General features: G+C 35.1%; 1 protein-coding gene across 3 annotated transcripts in view; it reads left to right on the plus strand.

The window, feature by feature from the left end:
* Positions 1-402: 402 nt before the first annotated feature.
* The window catches only part of LOC134546139 (uncharacterized), a 146,866-nt gene continuing 124,901 nt past the window's right edge, over positions 403-22,367 (plus strand). Inside the window, exons 1-2 of one of the 3 annotated variants that reach the window (XM_063388689.1) lie at positions 403-731; positions 19,816-19,890. In XM_063388689.1, coding sequence (XP_063244759.1) covers positions 19,824-19,890 — 67 coding nt within the window. In that variant the 5' untranslated portion in view covers positions 403-731; positions 19,816-19,823. Of the gene's footprint in view, positions 732-19,396; positions 19,891-22,367 lie in introns of those variants that run through there. The other 2 variants (XM_063388691.1, XM_063388690.1) reach the window with 2 other exon arrangements.

The following is a 22,367-nucleotide window of genomic DNA, read 5'->3' on the forward strand; positions in this document are numbered from 1 at the left end:
TGTAGTGCGGCGGAAGGATATGCCACACCCAGCCGGATCCTTCCGCCGGCGTGGCACTCGTTGCCTGGCGTTCACCTCGTTGCACGAACTACACTTTGCTGCGCGCACGAGCGCGTTCGGTGCACACGCCTTTGCGAGACGTTGATGAGGCATAGCGGTCTATGCGACATAGAGGAGCATTGGCGGTCGGCGTCATGTTAAATGAAACTTTCTTAACAACAGGCCTATTTTCAGTTACAATAATTTACAAAGTTCAATATTTTAACAAATAGTCACACAATAATATATATTTATTTATGAAATACATTTGTAATATAAATAATTTTAAACCTTTTTCAATGACTATCGAAAGTAAAGTTTATACCTATCGATATAAACCTTTCGACTTTCCTTTCGATAACTACTTCAAAATACAGTTTTCAGATTCGTAATGGCAGACGTTTGTTATCATTTGAGGTAATTGGGTTTTGTGTATTGTTTGTGAGGTGTGTGTGTATGTTTAGTGACAATACATTTTGATAAAGTTAATTTTAACTTTTGGTCTGGCCCTTTTTGTAAGCAGTGTGCACAAGTTGTGACTTTTAAGTGTTTGTGTTTTATTGAATGATCACAAAAATTTCTAATAATTTTAAAGTATGTGAAACTGCATAAAATACTTCAAATAAACCTTTACGACGTAGAGGAGAACTGTCCAATATGAACATTGACAAATGGGCTGTGTTTGACGAATGGTAAGTTGATGATTTCATCGACAAATATGTTCTCATTCGTAGTTTTATGTTAAAAAATATTGCAAGGTCTCTGATCACCGAGTTTAGTTTAGTCAAATTTTTATGTAAGTATTTACTGAAATGAATTGTTTAGAATAAGATTACCTTTGATAACCTAGTCTCTAATAGAAGAATTTAGTGACCAGTACTAACATAGCCATTAATTGAGAAATCATTTAGGGTCAGCGATAACTTTAAAGCCTTGGGTGTATTTAAGGGGACTATAAATGTTATCTGTAATGTTTGATGACATGTGATGTAAAGTTGTTATTTATATAAATCTAATGTGTATTATCAGTTAACTCAATTAGTGTAAAAACTTAAGGAAAAAATAAACAAATGACTATAACCATATAACAGTAAATAAAACGTAGGACATAGTACTAAAACATGAAACATACATAGCAGTCTGTCACTTAGTCTTCAGGAGTATGGCAATATATGAACAGCAATCAAAGTTTATAATTAATAATGCTTGTCAGTAAATTAGCAGTGAACAATAACTACCCAATTATACAATTATAGTTTAAAAATATATATAAAATGTCAAAATATGAAGTAAAATCACAGTAGCAGGAACACAAAGACTAACTAAACATATAGAATACAAGAGAAAACTACAAAGTAAAATTCCAAAACAATTCTCAGAGGCCTATTAACAAACTGAGTAGGTACACACCCTAGGTTCATTAAAAGACAAACCTTGAAGGAATTAATGAAATACTGTGTTCCTGTGACAAAGCATGTAAGTACATTGAACATATAGGCAGAATCTCACTTCTCTAAAGAACATCTGTAAGACATCAAGTGTAATGGGAATCAATTAGCCATAGCCCAACTCCACAATGAATTTGCTAGCACACCCACTTTGCCCAGGCTAAAGACATTTTAAGTAAACATTTTAAACTACATCCATACAATTATGAGAGACTGAAAATAAATAAATTGAAATATTAATTGAATGGACAGAGAAGCTCAATAGACCTTAGATGTAATAAGGTTCCAACCGAATGAGACCTATTTAAACATCAGTACACTCATTGTAATAATTTTTAAAATGTCATTTATCTCATTTCTGAGATACAAGTTTTTCATAATATACTGAACAAGAGGGATTTTTTAGTAAAGAAAAGTTGTGATGGTTGAAATTTTAGTTCCTGCCATTTTTTTAGTCCTACCATAAAAGAATATTACAATATTTCTAATTGTTTACGGATACTTGCCGGTTTTAACGGTTGGTTAGGTTAGGATAGATATATATTTGAAATACCTAGTGTAAAATAATGTTAACCAACCATTTAACTAACAGAAAAGTACTAACCAGGGTTGGGTAATGACGTGTAGAATATTAATATTCTACATACGTGTAGAAAATAGTGTAGAAAATGTATAATATGTAGAATATACGCAGAATATGTAGAATATTCAGAAATAAATGTAAATCTACCTTTCAGGTAGTTGGAATATTCTTTAAGGTTATTCCCAGTATCTGACTTCTAAATTATTAATAATGGTGCCCTAGAACTGTCAATCTGCCATTTCCAGATCTGTTAAAAATGGTTTTGTTTTCGCAATTGGGCCTAGTAAGACACTCATTGTCCACTTAATCTTTGTGCTCCTCTAAGCAGCCTAGACAACCCTGAGCAGTGCAATTGTTTCTGCAGCTAAAAGTATTCATAAAATACATAGTAAAAGACGTTACGTAGGACATACCTTCAAAGGAGTGTATCAGACTGTCAGGTTTATTGAACAGAATAAACAACACAAAAATGTATGTAACAATCTATTTTTTTTGGAACTCTCTAGTCTAGGGGTTCCCAAAGTGTGCGCCGCGGCGCCCTGGTGCGCCGTAGAAAGTTAAGAAGGGCGCCGTGAACCGATAATCTTCACCATTCTCCGAAACCTCAACTTAAGTGTTCGCGGGTACAAAATAAACAATTTAATTTATAGCGCTCGCGTAGTGCTTCGCTTACTTGTGCACTCGCCGATACTTATCTACGACAAGCCCGAGACAACTGTGGTCCCGGTAAAAATGTGAACTACCCAAGGACAGATGGACCCTTACCTCCCCCTAGTCAGATTGAAGGGTCGGAACGCATGTCGCGGGTGGGACGACAAGTAGAGCTGTTACCATAAGTCACGACACAGTGCGCGGACACGGGCGTATCTGTGTTCAAGTATTTAACAAATCCTTTGAAAGCGGAGCAAGGTTTCGAAGCGTGCGTGACATTATATAACATGTATGGACAACAAATCACAAAACTATATATAGCCAGTGCAGAGAAGTGATTAGCATTTGTAACATGTCAGGAGTTAAAGAACTAAGTGGCTGAGTGGGAGTTTGTTACATGCACTTAGCAAAAAACTGTGTTGAAACGTTCAATAGACGTAAACAATGAAGAAAGACCGTAGTGTGTCGCAGTGTGTGCTCTGTTTGAAAATTTTATCAACCGAAAGTATGCTTCCAAGTAAGTTAAAGCGACATCTCGAAACCATTCACCCAGCTATGGTTGAAAAATAGCGTGATTTTTTTAAATAAGAAATTACAAAATTTAAAAAAAAAAACACAAAATGTGTTTCCTCAAAAAGGCTCAATACATAACAAAGCACTGTTAGCATCCTTCAAGGTGGCATACAGGGTGGCGAAATGAAAAAAACCTTATACTATTGCAGAAGATCTTGTTCTATCGGCTGCTCTCGACATGGTGAGTATTATGTTGGGAAAATCGGCGGGAAAAATAATTTATAAGGTACCCTTATCTAACAACACTATCAGTCGAAGAATCTATGACATACCTGAGGATATAAATAGACCATTAATAGAAAAAATGAAAGGCAAGGAGTTTGGTCTGCAACTTGACGAGGCTAGTGACAGTATTAATGATGCACATCTGATATTTTACGTACGCTTTGTGGCTGACAATATTATTGTCGAAGAACTCTTATTCTGTAAAAACATTACCGAAAGTGCAAAGGCTCATGGCTTGTTTGAAATTCTTGACAAGTTTATTATAGAAAATGATTTGAATTGGGGAAAATGTATTTGTGTATGTACAGATGGTGCTCGATCAAGGTCTGGCAGGTACGGAGGATTACAAGCGCTTATTTGTAAAAAAGCCTCGCATGATGTGTGGACCTATTGCATCATCCATAGAGAAGCGCTTGCGTCAAAGTCTATGAGTTCTGAATTAAACCAAGTATTAGAACATGTCATTGGCACTCTAAATTACATTAAAACTAGACCCCTAAAAGTCAGACTTTTAAAAAAAACTATGCATAGATATGGGAGCTGAACATACAGCACTGATATATTACTGCAATTCACGATGGCTTTCCTGTGGAAATGTCTTAATTCGTTTGTTAGAATTTCATGAAGAAATTCACAGTTTTTTACAACAAGAGCATCATGCAAACTCCAGATACTTTGCTGAACCAGATTTTTTGCTAAAACTAGCATATTTGTGCGACATATTTGAAAAACTTAACAAACTGAATCTGTCTTTGCAAGGCAACAACATGCACATTCTGAAACTACTGGAGAAGATCGCTGCGTTTAAGAAAAAACTGCAGTTTTGGATTAAAAAAATGAATGAAAATCGCGGTCAAGATTGTTTCCCGCAGTTGTATGAATATGCGACATCAAATGAGCTTGTTGTCTCACAAGACCTGATGACCCTTTTCACGGAACACCTTTCGAAGCTCATTGAATGGTTTTCAAAATACTTTGCCGAAGACGATGTCGATAAATATGCATGGATCCAAGACCTATTCCATGCACAAGCTCCGCCAGAATTTACATCGGAAGAAGAAGAAAGTCTCATTGAACTCTCTTGCAACAGCAGCCTTAGAACTAGATTCACATGTTCCGATTTGGTGGAGTTTTGGATATCGGTTCAAAATAAATATCCCACTTTAGCTTCAAAAGCTATAAGAATTTTCATTCCTTTTGCAACATTTTATTTGTGCGAAGCTGGATTTTCAGCTGTAGCTATAATCAAGAGCAAATATCGCTCAAAGATCAATGTGGAGCAAGAAATGCGAGTAGCAGTGTCAAACCTTATTCCACGTTTTGAAAAAATGTGTGATGATCACCAAGTTTACCCATCACATTGACTAGCTAGGTAGCTTTTTTTATTTTTGTTGTACTTAAGTCTCTCTTGAATGTTTTTGTGTTAATTTTATATTCTTATAAATATAAATATACAGTTCAGATTCATAATGTGGATATTTTAATTTTTGTGCTTATCTACCTAATTAGTATCATTGTACCTATCTATTTCGACAAGCCAAATAGGTAAGGGCGCCGAGACAAAATATTAAACATATATGTGCGCCGCGGACTGAAAAAAATTGGGAAACCCTGCTCTAGTCAATCAGACTAACCAAGTAAAAGTTTTAATTGCCAATCCTTATTAGTATTATTATTATTAATTATATTTTTTCCAACACAAAGTTAGACTTCAGTATAAGTTAAATAAATTCTGTTCAGTTGGTTTGGTACTACTGCCAACATACTTTTGCTTTTTTTTTTCCACCAACACAAAAACAGTAAATACAAGATGGCAGGTAGACCTAAACATAGTTTATGGAGTCAGCAAAGATTTAAGTATGCCAAAGAAAATAATAAGAGTGTGGCACTGTGCACTGTTTGTGAAAAGACACTGAAGAACACTGCAGTGAAAAGGCTTGAATCACATAGGTAGTGAAAGCCAACTTTTTTAAAATTCCAAATGAGAGTTTATGTTTGCTGCTCTTCATGTCTAAAAACTGTATTTGTAGCAATTTGTTTTCCTGCAAGGACAGTTTCTTGCTGTTTCACTGGAAATTTATTTAATCAAGAATGATTTCTCCCACTTAGTATTAATAATGTTTAGCTGGGATTTTGTAGCTTTGTAATGAAAGGAAATGAATCATTTTCAGAAGAGTACTAGACCTGGTACCTGTTTTGTACGATTGTACATCAAATTACTTCTTACAAAACTCAAAAATATTATAGCAATCATATATTTTTTTATGTACGCAAAGACACTCACTAAAAGCAGGCTGTAAAAAGATGTAGAATATGTAGAAAATTCAATATTTTACATTACATATTCTACAGTAGAATATACGCGTAGAATATACATATTCTACGCTGTATATTCTACTGACCCAACCCTGGTACTAACACAATGCAATTCCCTTTGACAGAAAGATTAGAAAAGTGTCACCAACTAAAAAAAATACATTTTCACTATTTTTTCTTTATTTTTATGAAACATCCCTATTTCAGTTTTACTATTAATTTATGTGATACAAAAAGCATGTATTAATGCAGGCATTGTACATATATGAGACACTGAAGGTAAGTTAAAACAACATCCTAGAAAATTATAAAATGAAAGAAATGCTATTTTAAAATATTCAAATGATATCCTTTTGCAAGTATTACATACATGAGTTCGGTTAGAAAAATCCAGGCTTTCAGTCTTTCCTTTCTATTACAGTAAACTTTTCTCACTCCACAAACACAAATAAGGTGGGCTAAGTATATCAAATTAAATATTGCAGAAAACACTTGGATATGCAGAGTCAAGTAGGTATATGTTTTTTAAATGATTCACATGCTAATTCACCTCAAAAACTCGAAATTCTAACTGTATTTAGGTAACTTTCTAATACAGCCTAAAAATTATGTAGGTCTATTAATTTCAATGTATGTTTTATAAATTTAACATGCACTACTATAGAATATGCTAGAGTCTCATATATAGTTTGTAATGTACTCACTCCTGCACGTGTAGTTCATAATACAAAACACTGTACATTTAACAATGACCTAATTCTTAAACTACTTATATTAGATAAAATAATTTAGTTTTTCCTTTTTTCCATGATTAATTGAGCGTGATGCCAAAGTAATGACTTTATCTTATTATATTATGATGATTACTTGTGATATCTTCCAATATTAAGATGAGCTTTCAGTTAAAATAAGGATTAGTTTACATTCCGATAACACTGATTGATCACTTTAAGCGATGTTGGAATATTTTGTTTAAAGAGTAAGGCTATGGGAGTGTAGGCCAGGCAGTCTTTACAGTGGCTGATGAGGTCGTGTAATAACTACCATTGTTTAGTAATCCTGCAGTGTAGCGGCTTCTGGGAAGTAAGGCGAATGATAACTCAAGTGAAAGGTTGGTTATGTTAGGTCAGCTATTTTAATAGTTCATATTTAATTTGTAATTCATTCTTAACACATAATTGTTGTACCAACCTTTCACTTAAGTTATTATTCACTGTATTTCCCAGAAGCTGCTTCCCTGCAGAATTAGCCTTTTCCCAAAAATTAAAAATTTACTAGGTAAATGGTTTATGCAATGTATAGTAAAAATCAATATGTAGTTTTCTCACCTGTGGTGGGGTCTACATGGATGTAATGGGGCTTAGGTAGGAGCCGGCTGCCCTACCTAATGACAGATCTGTCATTCCGGCCAGCCTGAAGAGTGCATGAAATGAGTTGGGGTGTGGAGCAGCAACGTAATGAATTAATGGGGGAATCTGGAGTACCCCAAGAAAACCCACAGGCCACTGCCATGTCTGTCATGTTTCCCACTAGCGAAAAAATCAGAGTTCTACCCTGCCGGGAATCGAACCCGGATCATCGTGGTGGGAGGCCTGTGTTCTAACTACTTGACCACTGCGCCTCTTCCCTTTATGCAATATGTTCAGTTGTAATATATTTATTCTAGCTCTACTTCACTACTGAGGGGCTCCACTTGCGCTGTGAAATGTGAATCATAAACATAATTCCTTCTCCCCCTCCCTCCCCGAAATCTTACAGATTTTCGCTCCTGTTCGGCATTATGTACTTTGGGCCTGTGTTTGGAGTGTCTGCTACATAAGTGTAATGATCGTATTCTTGGGAAAACATTTTTCATGACTGATCTAGAGTGTTATGGCATTTGTTGGGAAGTCCAATTTTGAATGATAATTAATTTGAAATTAAAATTTAAAATTGGCTTAGAATGTAGATTATACCTTAAAAGTTACATTACAGGGATGTTGAATTACAAAATATTAGCAAGTAGCCCAGAAATAGCCCTGTTTAATAAACATACTTAACTATACATAAATCAGGAAATTATTAAATAATATTATCTAAATAAAAAGTTATAATTAATTATTATAGCCACACTTTAAATACTAACAATTGAATAATTGAAAACAATTTTGTTGATGAACACTTTTTGATGTGACAACGTCTAATAAATCAATGAATGCCGGCTGCACGCACGAAAAAGTGTCCCACTAAGGATGTCCCACTACGGATGTGTCCTGTTTGCTCATTGAACGCATGCGTGGCATCCCTCTTCATGCTCATTGTACGCATGCGTGACATCTCTCTTCATGCTCATTGTACGCATGCGTGACATCTCTCTTCCACTCGATTGGAACAACCATCGATTTGACTTTCAATCATATTTTCATCGTTTGAATTATTAATATTATGTAATTTAACGATCGTCCACCGATTTTCAGCCTAATCGGTACAGTTATTTAAAAGTAATGTTGAATATTCAAATACGTTTTGAACCAACAATGGTGTTTCAAAGTTACACATAATTCAAATTACACCCGGGATCTTTTGCACAATGTTTTAAAAAATATTGTAACACATTATAAATAAGTTTGGTGTATCTGGGATGCGTATTTGTTATAAAATCATGTTATAAAAACAAAATAATATTATTCCCCTACTGTGAAAATTTTTTTATAAACTTTTTTATAGATAACATCTGAAACTACTATTATTCAAGTATGGCCTCGTGGTCGTAAGGTTAGCCACACTAATGTATAATCGAAAGGTTGTCGGTTCGAATCCCGGCAACTGTAAAATTTTTTTTTGTACTTGTAAAAATAAAACGGCGCACGCAACATTTCAAAAGTAATAAATATATTTAAATTAATGAATGCAAATAAAAGTAAATTTATTAATTAAATTGTACATTTCATTTCACTCCTTTGTATCCATACAAAATAGTGATAATTCAATAAAAATGATTCAATTTTATTCATAAAAGTATGCAGAGGTTTTATCATACAAAAGATAGAAAAATTTAAAAAAAAAAATTCTTCCTCAAAGAATATAATATTTTTAATGCCTAAATGGTTTGGTTGCAAAAACCTGTTACGGCTCAGTCTCAGGCCGAATATGATATTTCCTTTTCTTCTGGATCAATCATTTCATCAATGTTTTGTTATGACGTCACGTTAAACTATCGTCTGTAAACCGACTTTACAGACAACCAATTTTTTAAAATTAAATCTAAACATGCAAAACGGTTAGTTTGTAGGTTAACCTGTGTCTCGGACTATTTTAAATGCTGAATAAAACATTTTCACCGGTTGTGGTAATTCTTAACCTTTAACTTTTATATATTTTTTTTTATTTTTAGGTGCAGTACAACTAATCTTACTTACCATCTTAAAAATTTGCACTAATTTCTTGGTGCCTTCAGCTAGACACACAACGCTTGCATTTGAGATGTGAACATTGTGAGTTTTCTCTAGAATGGTTTGTTCATTTTGAACAATGGAAGCACTCAAAACTCTATAATGACTGGGTCACAAGCATTGCAAGTGCTCAGAGAATTTTGCCGACTGCACTCTAAACTCCTGTAAGGTTCACGTTAACCATTCAATGTACCACAAATCCTCTTCAAAATCATTTGTAACATATAGCATAATATTTCTTCTAAATAATTTTTTTTAAACTTGGAAACATTTTTATTAGAAAATAACTTTTTATTTCTTTGAGCTTACTTACCTAAAGGTTACTATGTATTTATTTTGTCTACTTGCATATAGCATACATTCTATTTCCTACATGTTGCTTTCCTGCACTTACGGTACCAACTCTTAGTCTTATGCCATTTGTCTGACTTGGGCTAGCTGTTGTAGCACATAATTTATACACACTACGTGGACCAAACAACATCCAACTATGCTGTTGACATTGGCTTATAATACATGATTCATGCATTTGTTGTAAAAATCAAGGAGTTTTACTTAATGTGTAAGAACATTGGAATGAGAATTCATTCACAGTATTTTCTGAGCTACGTACATAGGCCAACATTAATTACTTAACTGCAATATAATTTTTGCATAGGTTCAAGTACATTCAGCTTTTGCATTTCCTATTGTGGCCTGCCTGACAATTCATGTATTAACATAGTTATTCTGTGGGTTTACAGGTGATATATGAACATTTATTATAAAAAAAATTGTTTATTTATATGGGGTTCACATGAACCTAGGAACCACAAATGGCTAGTTTTGTGACTGTTATTTTATTTTTATTATTACTATTAACAAATACACAAGGTCTTCAATGTTCGGAATGATGGTCATGCTGGATTAGCATTTTTGCAGGATCATTGAATGTCATTATAGGTGGTTTTGATGAGAATACCAAAGAATAATTAATATACAGTACTGTACAATGGTATTTAAAACAAGTTGTAATAAGAAGCTACAAAGAAAGAAAAATGCTGAGCATTGATCTTCTTTGGGAAATTATTACAGAAATGTACCTCTGTAATATAACCAGATAGAAAACAGGAATGACGGTACTGAAGTATAACCGACAGTAATGATTAACTCTGAGTGAACTAAAAGTGCTGGCAACGCAGTAATGCCACTTGGCAGGCAAGGTCAGCAGCCGGAAGATGAGCTGCTTGATGGGTGCTGTTTTACGAAATGTTCCTAACCATAGAAGCCAGATTACAGACTTTTTATTGTTTAACGGTTTTCATGGCCCATATCATTGAACTCAAAAAGTATAGAATAATGTGTAATTTAATTTTTTGACCCACATTTTTTAGTTTATAACTGGTGTTAGTTGTGTTATTGATGCTATAACTAATTTTCCAACATTACGTTATAAAAAGTTTGTTACTGGAACATCTAATTATATAAGATTCACAGAATATATTTTCACCGCTTATTACTCTTAATTGCAAGCAATATGTCTGCACATTCCCGAGACTCATGCTATGCCAATCAATAATTGTTGGCCTCTAGTACTGTGATGCTACGAACTCACCGCTAAAAGCGAGTCATTTTCAGTTCTTATGGTGGTGTTCTAAAACTTGACATTTATAACTTAAAATATATAGAAAAAACGAAGTGCACAAAGCAATAAAAGTTTGCATTCATGGTTGTAAAATATGTACACTGTAATAATTTAAATTCCATTGGCTAGAATTAAATTAATTTTACAGGAATTATCCTAATTATAGTTGACTTATTTTGCTCAGAAAAGTCCCAAAATCCAGACTTGTAAGGTGGGTTGGGTAAAAGGGGATAGAGTTTAATGTTGTCAGTTGTTAATCATTCTTCACAATCCTCTGAAGAACATGTATGGTCCATTTATAAAACTATATTAATGAAAGATTATATTAATCATGTAGTTTGGGGTTGATAGTCTCATTATTACGAGGTAATTTTTAAAATGTAGCTAATTTCTTTCAGAGGTTTTTTTTTGCATGCTAGTTTTCTGGCAACCATTAGATAGAAATTTCACCAGCCTTGTAATGCTAATGCTCAGGTCCATTCTGTTTGCTCTTAATCTACTTTAATCTATTCAAGTCATAGGTAACTGTACTCTCTATAACTTCCTTAGTCACGACTTAGCTTGCTTTAATGTGGGCCACAAACTGCTCTTTACCCACTCTGGGTTTGACTTCCAGCTGGGAAACTATTATTTTTCGGAGGTGGTAATAGTGGCGGAGATTGCCATAAGCCAGTGTTTTTTTTTCTCCAACCATTGGTTACATCACGGTTCCACTGTTTCTAAACAAGACCTGGTTGTTGACGAGAATTTAGGCTCTACTCACTCACCAGTGAGACTCCTGATGTCTCTTTACTAACCAGGACTGGACTTTCATTTCAGAGGACCCGGTTTGAATTCTGGTCTGGCCATTATGAGTTCTGTTTTCCATGATTTCACCAAAACCACTCCAGGAAGATGCTGGAATAGTTACCCTACTTTAGACCAGTCTCGCTGAACCTAAACCATCTCCAATGACCTTACTATCAAAGAGACATTAAAGCCCAAGGGAGGAAAAAGAATTCTGTCCTCCTCTGACTCACTGCTTCCTTACCCTCAGGAAATCTCCCACCAATTTCATCACATTCTTGTTGGTTAAATCCATCACCTTTTTTATCAACTTCCATTGCAGAACTTTGTTGAAAGCATTCTCAAATTCCTCAGAGCTAAATTCCATAGGTACTTGTATCACTCAGCAACCTAGGCAGTTGTGTATTTAATGATTTCCTCCTGCTTGAAACCATGTTGCCTGTCCAGTGTTCCCAAATGTTACGATTTTCATTAGTTATTACTGATTTAGACGTTTGGTTACGGAATTGCGAAGTTATACTTACTATGGAAACAGAGAGAAACTTGATGACAAGTGTGAGTATTGTGTATCCAACAGTGTTTTGTAATATAAATCCTGCTTGTGTAGCAGTTTTATTGGGGTACGTATTCCCGTTTCCTCCATCCATCCATCCATTTCATAAAATGTAAGTTATATCACTCCTTGATGTCTTTGAAACATTTAGCCCAATACATTCTGTTTATCATAGTATTTGTTTTACACTTTTTATTGTGTGCATGTAAATTGAAATTGAAAGCACTGCCTGTCATCCATCCAACCTTTATGCAGATGTTGGATAAAACTGTATAGCAACTAGAAACATGTGATTGCTATGCCCTATGAAGTGTCCCCCCCCTGTCCCGGACTTGCAACGCTCTCTCAGTACGTACTGCCTTATACAAACCACGCACATCCTGTGGCGCGCCTAACGGACGGGCGCGACACTCGCGCGCCCAGTTTCTGCGTCAGCTGGCGCGCTCAGCCTGTGGCCGACTCAACTATTAGCACGCGCACACGCAGCGAGAGATGGCTGCCTGCTAGCATGCAAATTTCTTCATGAAATGGGAAAATATGAATTCAAACCTATATCGTCAATCGCTTACAAAACACACACCAGCTACCGTCCTTTTCATGCTAGATTTCAGGATGACTGTCCTGTAGCTTGTAGGGTTTTTCTAGTCCCTCTCCAAGTCATTATTTTATATTTACGTCCCACACGGTTGCCGACGTTTTGAGAGGCTGAACTTTCACAAAATTTAAAAAAAATGTGTATACATAGGATACTTTTTGCATAATTAGCTGGCAAAGTTGATTTTGTAAAGTTTTTATGCAGTATTGATAATAAAGAGGCTGAAATAGAAAATAAAATTGGAACTTTTAAGGTTTCAAGTCAATTTTACTGGCAACTGTGCAATATGGTTTTATTTATTTTAGAAAAAGAAATTTAATTTTACCTGGCCTTTTAAAATCATAAGAATTTTTATAATTTTAAAAAACTAAATAAAATAAAATAATTTTTTCTGAAATGATTTTAAACCATACCATGCAGTAACTACCAGCATTGCCTTTAAAAATAAAATTTTTTTCTCTTATTTATTACTTTTGGTTCTCCTTATCCATACTGCACAAAAATGTTAAAAACTTATCTTGGCCAGCTAATTATGAAAAAAAGTATCCACTATATGTATTTTTTTCATTGTGTTTAAGTTCGGCCACTCAAAAGTTTAACTGTGTGGAACAAAATAACCTGGAACAGATGTAAGCCCTTAAACAAACACAGACAGCACCACTGCCTTCTTCCTGTGCTCTGATAAACTGCTTTGCCCCAAGGACTGGGTGGACAGCAATCACGTGCCTCTTACACGTGGCCCTGACCCCACATTGAGGGTGGTGTTCCATGCTGCCTTCTTTCCTTAGGTCTTCACCTCAAGTTATGTTTGAAACTGTCTTGGTGCTGGCGATACTTAGCCCTATGACTATTTTGATTGAGTCACTACCTGAACAGAGCTCCAGAAAAAAAAGATCCGATTTGAAAAATGCTCACGATATTAGAGTGGTGTCCATTTACGAAAAGCATTTAAGAATACACTGAAGGCGGAGGAGTAGTTCTGTTTTTGTATTTCATTTTCACATTTTATAAAAGAGCGAAAATCACTAAAATGTGTGTTTTTAGGCTTATTTTAGGCATGGGACATCCGTAATGATTCTTGAAAGCAAATGAGGGACTTGCATTACACCTTTATCTTCATTTCTCCACGATATAATGCAACTTTCCTTCATTTGGGGGTTAAGCTCATGCTATGATGTTGAATATGTAAGGCATAGTAAATACAATTTAATTTTAATTGTTAGTATTCATGAACAGATATTGATGCCTTATTGATAGAATCCGTTCTCACTGAGCAAGAGGTTAGAGTAGGGATATTGATAATGTAAATGAAGGTAAAAATAATTAATAAAGTTTTCTAATTTTTTTTTTTTCACTTCTTGACATTACGAATTATTATCTAAAAGGGCATAGTGATACTTCAATTTTTATGAGTGTGTCACCACTCACCACCTCCGGCTAGCTCAAATTTGGTGATGAGTGGAACATACAGGGTTTGTTCGGAAAGTAATAGGACTGAGTGGATTAAAAAAAATTTATTGAGCCAAATGTTACAATTCTTTAAAAACATTCAAAGTAGGCTCCTTCTGCGTCGATGCAGTGCTGTCACCGCGATTTCCAAGCATTGAAGGCGTCATGGAAGGCATTCTCCGGAATAGCCTTGAGAGCCGCGGTGCAAGCTGCTTGGATCCCCTCTGTCGTCTCAAAATGCTCGCCTTTCATCGGCCTTTTCAAGCGAGGAAACAAAAAGAAGTCTGGGGGGACCACATCTGGGCTGTAGGCCGGCTGCGGAAGCGTTGGGATGGCGGCTTTGGTCATGTAGCTGTTCACAAGAAAGGCGGTGTGAGCCGGGGCGTTGTCATGGTGCAACTTCCAGTCGGCTGCGATGTCTTGTCGGACCCGATTGACCCTTCGTTTGAGTCTCTTGAGCACTTCCACGTAAAACTTGGCGTTGACGGTTTATCCAGGAGGAACAAATTCATGGTGGACGATGACTTTGATGTCAAAAAAGACAATGAGCATCGTTTTCACTTTGGATTAGCTCATTCTTCCCTTTTTTGGTTGAGTAGATGCCGACGCGTGCCACTCGGAAGATTGCCTCTTTGTCTCGGGATCATACTCAAAGATCCATGACTCGTCACCTGTGATTATGTAATTCAAAAATTGGGGGTCACTTTCACACATGTTCAAATTTTCTTGGCACACTTCCACTCACCGTAATTTCTGGTCGTCAGTGAGCACTTTTGGGACCATCTTCGCGATAACCTTGCGCATGTTCAAATGCTCCATCACAATGTCATGAACCACAGATTTTGGTAAATTTAACATCTGGGCAATTAAATGAATACTCAGTCGACGGTCTGAGTTCAAAACTTTGCGCACACGAGTCACATTGTCGGGGTTTGTCGAAGTCGGTCTTCCAGCACGGTCTTCATCGGCGACCTCTTCCCGGCCCTCCGAAAAGGCCTTGTGCCACAGAAACACACCACTTCTTGCTAAAGCATCATCTGGGTAAGCCTGCTTGATCATATCAAACGTCTCTGTCGCAGATTTACAGAGGTTCACACAGAATTTAATCGTGTACCTCTGCTCTAACGAACGCTGCATTTTCGGCTTGCACCACTCACAGAAACACGTCGCGCGAAAAAGCCTGTCCTGACTCTCCAGCCGCTCGTTTGTTAGCTAGGAACCCCCTCTACTGAATCCAGTCGGTGCGCGCACGCTCCGAAGTACAGTCGCGGCAGAAGAAAATCAGTCCCATTACTTTCCGGACAAACCCTGTACAGGTTGCATGTCACGAAGAAAGGAGAAATTTATAAACAATGTTCAATGTATTACCTGTTTTATTTATTTATGTAAAAATCACACTATATTCCATACAATAGAGCACACAATGAAAAATTAAACGGTACTTCCATAAAAGAGAAAAACACGTAGACTTATTACAAATTACATTACATTGCCCGGATAAGTTCCGGGCAGCGACGGCTGGACAAAACCCTTTGTCGCCTCGCTGTGGGCTTCGCCTACGACTACGGTCAAAAAAATTCAAATTAATTTAAATGTCAGAAAGAAAAAAAAAGGTTCTTAGGCGTCGCCCGGACCGTAGCCGCAAAGTTGTACTCCAAAATAACATTGCTAAATGATGTGAGCCATCGCCCGACCACGACCTCTCGACACGGTGCTCAGACAATGACTGACTTTACAGCCTTCCTTTCCTTCGTGCGGGCAGTGTCCTGGGCTCGCTGACGTAATTTTCAGCCAATCACGGCGGATAGTAACAGAGGCTTCCACGAAATGCTTACTTCTGTTCCTACGACGCAGCGATTTTGTATCTTTCTCGCACTCCCGTGACCCACAAGCCTAGCGTGTGAAACAAAGCCTCGGTCGTGGACAAAATGAAGGAAAATCACGTCAGCATGCCTTCCCACACAAAGAAGCCAGCAAAAAAAATACTTGATATAAAAAATTTATGAATTTATTTAAAAAAATAAAAACAATAAACCTGGAAAAATACTTTCACAATAATTTTTAAAAGGAAAAACTTTACATCTAACCCGAAATATGACAAAAAATTTATAACAAATTATTATTAATGGATTGCATAAGGAAGGCTGTAATCTGGGTTGTTACAAGTGGTTAGGTAAGGTACACTAAAATTAGCATAAAATTGTGAAATCTTGTAAATGATCAGTCCGGTTAACTACATTTCAAATTGTGTTAACAGTTGGTTTGGTTATAGCCACATTAAAAATACTATAAAATATTAAGGACAGTTGGTTAGGTGGGAGTAGTTTCAATGAAATATAACATAGCAGTGCTGACATCATTACGACCCCTACGTTCTTACGAAATAAGCACGAGAATATAAGGGTTTTGCGCAGGGAACTTCACATGCTTCTTTTGCACAAAATAGATTTCTGTATGAAATTAACTTTTGGGTATCATATTATATACTACAGCCCTATCTATGCTAGTATAAAACACAATACCAAAGATATATTACCACAGCATTGTGTTATATACTACAATACCGCCTGGTTTAATATATTTTACGATACTACTTTTTGTAATTTCAATATTTATTTTCAAATATGAATTCAATGTCTTGGGTATTGTAAGTTATACTGTAGCTCTACATATTCTAGTTTAGAAAACAATACTGTTCATATAATATCTACAGTATCATTTTCTATACTATAATGCCACCTGGTTTAGTATATTTTATGATACCACATTTGTATTTATTTATTTAATAATTTTATTATGATTTATATTTAATGTGATTTTAACTTCTCAGGTATAGTAAACTATACTTCAGCCCTACCTATTTTAGTATAGAACACAATACCGAAAATATATTCCGTACCCTGTCATTTCATCAAGAAACGTATTTTGCATTAAACAAGCATGTGAATCTTCCGTCCAAAATGCCCTATTTCTGTGCTTGTACTGTAAGAACATTACAAGTCGTAATTACTTCAGCACCCCTTTGTTTGTGACTTCATTAGTAACACTACCATATCGTGAAGCAAAATTTATAATTAAATGTAGCTGAACAACCTTACCTATGAAAACAAGATATTTTACCCTACCTAATAAATTTTATTATTCTTCTAACATAGAAAAACAAATATTTACCATAACATCGCTCATTAAACACACACAACACCCCTCCCATCTAACGCAGTAAACAAAATGCACACAAAACCATAATACCTAATTACTTAAATCTTTAAAAATCAAGAACAAATAACCCCTCACCTTTCCTAGCTATAAATGTTGCGTGCCTTTCCACCATTAGATAATTCAGTATCGTGAAACACAAACTGTCACTTTTCTCGTTACTATTACAATCAAAAGCGCACATTCTATCTCCACATCATGCCGTTAAATAGTTTTAACGTAACGAATCCAATTTTTTTTTGTGACTACTAAATTCAGGTCAATTCTATTATTCAATACCGGATTCCTATTCGTTGAGAATTAATAAGGGAAAATGAATGACATCATGGGCCAATCATTATAAATTGAATGGTGGAACAAAGGAAAATATAGTACGTAATATTGACGAATGATAGTGTAAATTTTGGAGTGGTAATAGGAGAAGGAGGAGGAGTGAATTAATAAGTAGAATTGAATATCATTATGAATTGAATAAATAAGTACAAAATAATGTGTAATTTTATGTGAATTTTGTTTGATGTGTTAGGTGAGAGGCGTGTTGTGTGCGTTTTATTTGCTTTAGTTAGATGAATCATAAAAAGCAATTAGGTAATTTAAAAATGGATTGTTTTTCTCTGGGTTAGTAATGTAATAGTTGAAGTAATCACAAAGCAAAAGGCTTGGTGAGCGTAGGTCGGCTAGTAAAAAATTATTGCTTATATTTTAGTAAATTATAGGTGGAGTACATAGTAAAAGATACTAAAATTCTATAAGGTCTAGTTTGTTTGCGAAAGTGTTATTTCATTTGTATAAAATAATTTTCATGATAAAAACATTTGTGATATTATGAAATAGAAAATAGGCCTATTCATTGTAGTCTATTTTGTGATGGGATTTAAATAATTACCATGATGAAAATTCTAGATAATATCAATATCGTGAATTAGGAAACAGTCACACCTGTTCTGTTCTGCGATACCAGTATTTAATTTTCTGAAAGTGAGACGTTTTGAAATATTTTTTTTTCCCAGTATCATGAAGTAGAATAGTCCCACCTGGTAGATTGTATTTACGATACCGCAGTATCGCAAAATAGACTAGAGTTTGGGGGTGGGGGGGGGGGGAGAATATAGTCTAGTTTAAGATGCCGAAATAGCTAATAGTGAAAAAATAAAATACGTGAAAAATAGCGTATGTATTGTTTCCCGCTCAAAACCCCTATATTCCTGCGCTTGTCCTGAAAGAAAGTAGGGGTGGTAATGATGTATACGATGCCATCTTTTTGACATCATTAATAATGTTATGGTATCACCAACTAGAATAGTCCCTTAAATTGGTTCAAGAAAATTACAGAGAATTGATAATGTTATACTCACTTGAACGAACACATGACTATCATCTATCAGTTAATCACCATTATTAACACCACTCAGTATTACAACTGTGTACTTGGATATTTCCACACACAAGACATATTATATGAAAGCTGATTTTTTACAAACCCTTTTTATTTTATTGTATCAAGAGTTTGTTCCTTACATTCCACAACTGATAACTAGAATAACATGCAGACATCATTATTCTGTCTTTTATTGATCCAGTATAACAAATTCCACCATTTCACTTTTAATTAGTCTTACGTTTCTTATAATCCCCCCCCCCCCCCCCCCTTTTCGGCATATTATACATTTGTATCAACTTGATCCGTTAGCTAACTGTTACATTGGTAATTACTACAAACAGTTCAAATTATTTAACTATACTTTTAATGTAGCTAATCTAACTCAACTGACCATTCTAACTATATTTGTAATATATAAACCTAACCGAACCACTCGTTATAACTGTAAACCACTTGTACATCAAGTATCACAACTCCCTCATAGAGAATGATTGGAAAAATTGTCAGGACGTAACAATCTTAGTCCAATATTGCAGGTTGCATGGCGCAGTGCGGTTTTTTTTGTTGTGTTGCCAGCATTGATTCCCAGCAGACCAGTGTTGTTTTTGTTTATGTACAATGGAAAACGTAGTTGTTTTTGTATAGTGACACTTTTGTCAATCCGGTATCCAATTTTTTTTTAATGCTTAGTTATTTAATAGTCGTTATTATTCGTGGTGATATTCTAAACATGATGATGGTGTTCGACGATATACCGTAATCGCGGGTTGAAGAGATCGATGTAGCGAGGGTTCGAGTGTTGTGTTTTGGTAACTGTGATGGTGGCGCGTGTGCGGTGTATAGGATGACCAAGGAGCTGTGCAACTCCGCGGCGGACATGAAACGGGGTGCGATGTGTTTGCATTTCTGCCACGCCAACCGACCGCCCGTGTGCTTGTGTTACAGGTGAAGAAATGATGCACTCGCAGGAGCCGAGGGTCTCAAGTTCGCAGGATTCTCTCTGTCTGAACAACAACTCGAGTGAGTACCGACCAAAAAACACGAGCCTATGTGGTGCGGCCATTTGCAGAAGTTTCGGCCCGCCTCTTGTGTTTCTATTTAACCCTCGTTTACCGTCATGAAAGTTAGTATTTGTTGTTTACGTTTCTTGCTAGGCGTTTTTTGGAGCTAATATTGTTTATTGGGTTTATGCTGTGTAGTCTACGTCTTGGAGTGTGTCGGTGTTGAAAGTCCCATAGCGGTCGTTACTGTCCATAATCTAATTTTTATTTTTTTATGCGCATAGCTCTTTGTAATGACTAAACTTTAATTCACCAGGTTTTCTTTATACTCAATTCATTCAGTAAACAGAATATAGGCAGGTTTTCATGTGGTGGTTGAATGCAGGAATGTTTAGAAGACTACTCATATGTTTGTGTACCTACTTTTAATAGTTAATAACTTTCCCGTTAGGGCCAACGTGTTTTTACATAGTTCATGGAGTCACAGTACATAACGCCTGAGAAAAATACAAGGGAAATGATTTGACATTTTTGTGTTCCCTTATTTTTTTGTTCAATTGACAGTCTGTATGAAGTTATATAGGCGTAGCACATGTCAGTGTTTACAAATACACCAGAAACAGAAAATTTGATCTTTTGCAGATTTGCAGGCAGATAGGTGTTTTATACTTTTATTTTAAGGTCTTGTATTTTAGAGTAGCTATAGTAGTTTGTGCAGTGTCTAATTTTTTTTTGTAAATATTATATCTACATTAGCATAGCTGTTTTTGCTCAATTGCTGTGTATAAAGAACACTGAACCATAACAACAGGTAGTTAAAAAGTGCATCTTAAAAGGTTTTTAGCTAGTTTTGTTGACATTCGAAGTAGTTGTGAGTAGCTGCATAGCTGATACAGGCTTTTGTAAAGTGACGATATACTATCTTATGCTATATGCATTCATGTGGTTCTTCAAGGTATTATGGTCTTTATAATAACAATTATGGTTTAACCAGCTGAATGTCACCCACACTAGTTTTGGCTTGTGCAAATTTTAGATTGCTTAAAAATTTATTGTGATTATAGTCACCACAAACAAATTGGTGTCAAAAGTGTTTTTCTGGTAATTGTGAAGCTAAGCAACTCTTCTTTAAGAAAAATTTCAAATTTGGCTGGACTTAATGGGAAGGGCTATTAAGACCAGGTAAATTGTGAAGCGAAAATAGTAAAAATATGAGATATAAAATTGGAAACTGTTCACATAACTAAATAATTTGAGAACTGAAAATTATCACTAAACAAGGTAGGCTGATACTAATTGCAGTGTTAACGCTACTGCAGGTAGGTGGGTGTGGCTACTTTATGCAGCTGGGAATGGCACCTTGTTTAGATAACAGCTGCTTGTGTACTTAATTTTTCCTTTTAAAATCACTTTTATTTAATTGCTTTTTATACTTGAGTGACATTTTGGGGTTTAGCTACATGAATTTTAATAATTTTTTGTTGGTATTTACTTAGTTTGAATAGGCTATAGCAAATCACACAATTTTCTTTGATTTCATAGCCTTTTATGACAATCAAGTTTTTTAGAATTCAGTTGTGGTTGAGACACTTCCCTTATGTTCTCAAATTTAATAACACTTTTTATTTATGTTAAACATAGCTAACCTTGGTGAACCCCAGAAATGTTTTTGAGCACAAAAGATGAGCCTTCATTTTTCTCGAACAGGGAGTTTTTTATATTCATACTGGATTCAGAAATAGCGTGCAAAGGTGATAAATACCAACAAAACTGTACAGTAAAAGCCATTAAAACAGAAGTTTGAAAGAGATTTAATTAATTTTTGCTGCAAGAAACAAAGTTATTTAATTTATTTATTTTATTTAATTTGTAACATGCCACACCAACAGCACAAGGCTCCAACGGTGGGAAAAACATTTAGGACAAGTACAAAAAAATTAAAGTAACATTATTAATACTAGAACAGAACAAATACTAGAACAAAACAATTACAAGAACAAAACAAATAGGTGGTAAGACAAAAATACAAGACAACACAACACAATATACAAATATCCATATGAATACTTAAATTCAAATAATTTAAACTTACAAGAAGTTTCATGAGAGTAACATGGTTAAATTAATATATATAGAAAATTGTTAGATTAATTTAAAGTACAATTATATAAGATATATAAAATATTAATAATAACGAGAATTTTACTTGGTGTTTTGTCTATTATAGTTTGTAATGAGTCTATAAATAAGATCATTCTTGTTATAAAATTACCTTTTAAAGTTTGAGTTATCATTTAAAATAAATTGTTTAAACCTAGACGGTACTAAATTATAATTACAAACTCTGATTGCAATCTATAGGTGCCGAAATCATGCATGACTACTGTCACAGAATGTGACGATCACTGGTAAATACAAAAATTAGGATGATGACTACTGGCTCAAAATAACACTTTTTTTTTTTTAAATTAGAGATATACTAAAATAATTTGTCCT

This window comes from Bacillus rossius, chromosome 1, assembly GCF_032445375.1.
Source record: "Bacillus rossius redtenbacheri isolate Brsri chromosome 1, Brsri_v3, whole genome shotgun sequence".
NCBI classification, from domain to species: domain Eukaryota; kingdom Metazoa; phylum Arthropoda; class Insecta; order Phasmatodea; family Bacillidae; genus Bacillus; species Bacillus rossius.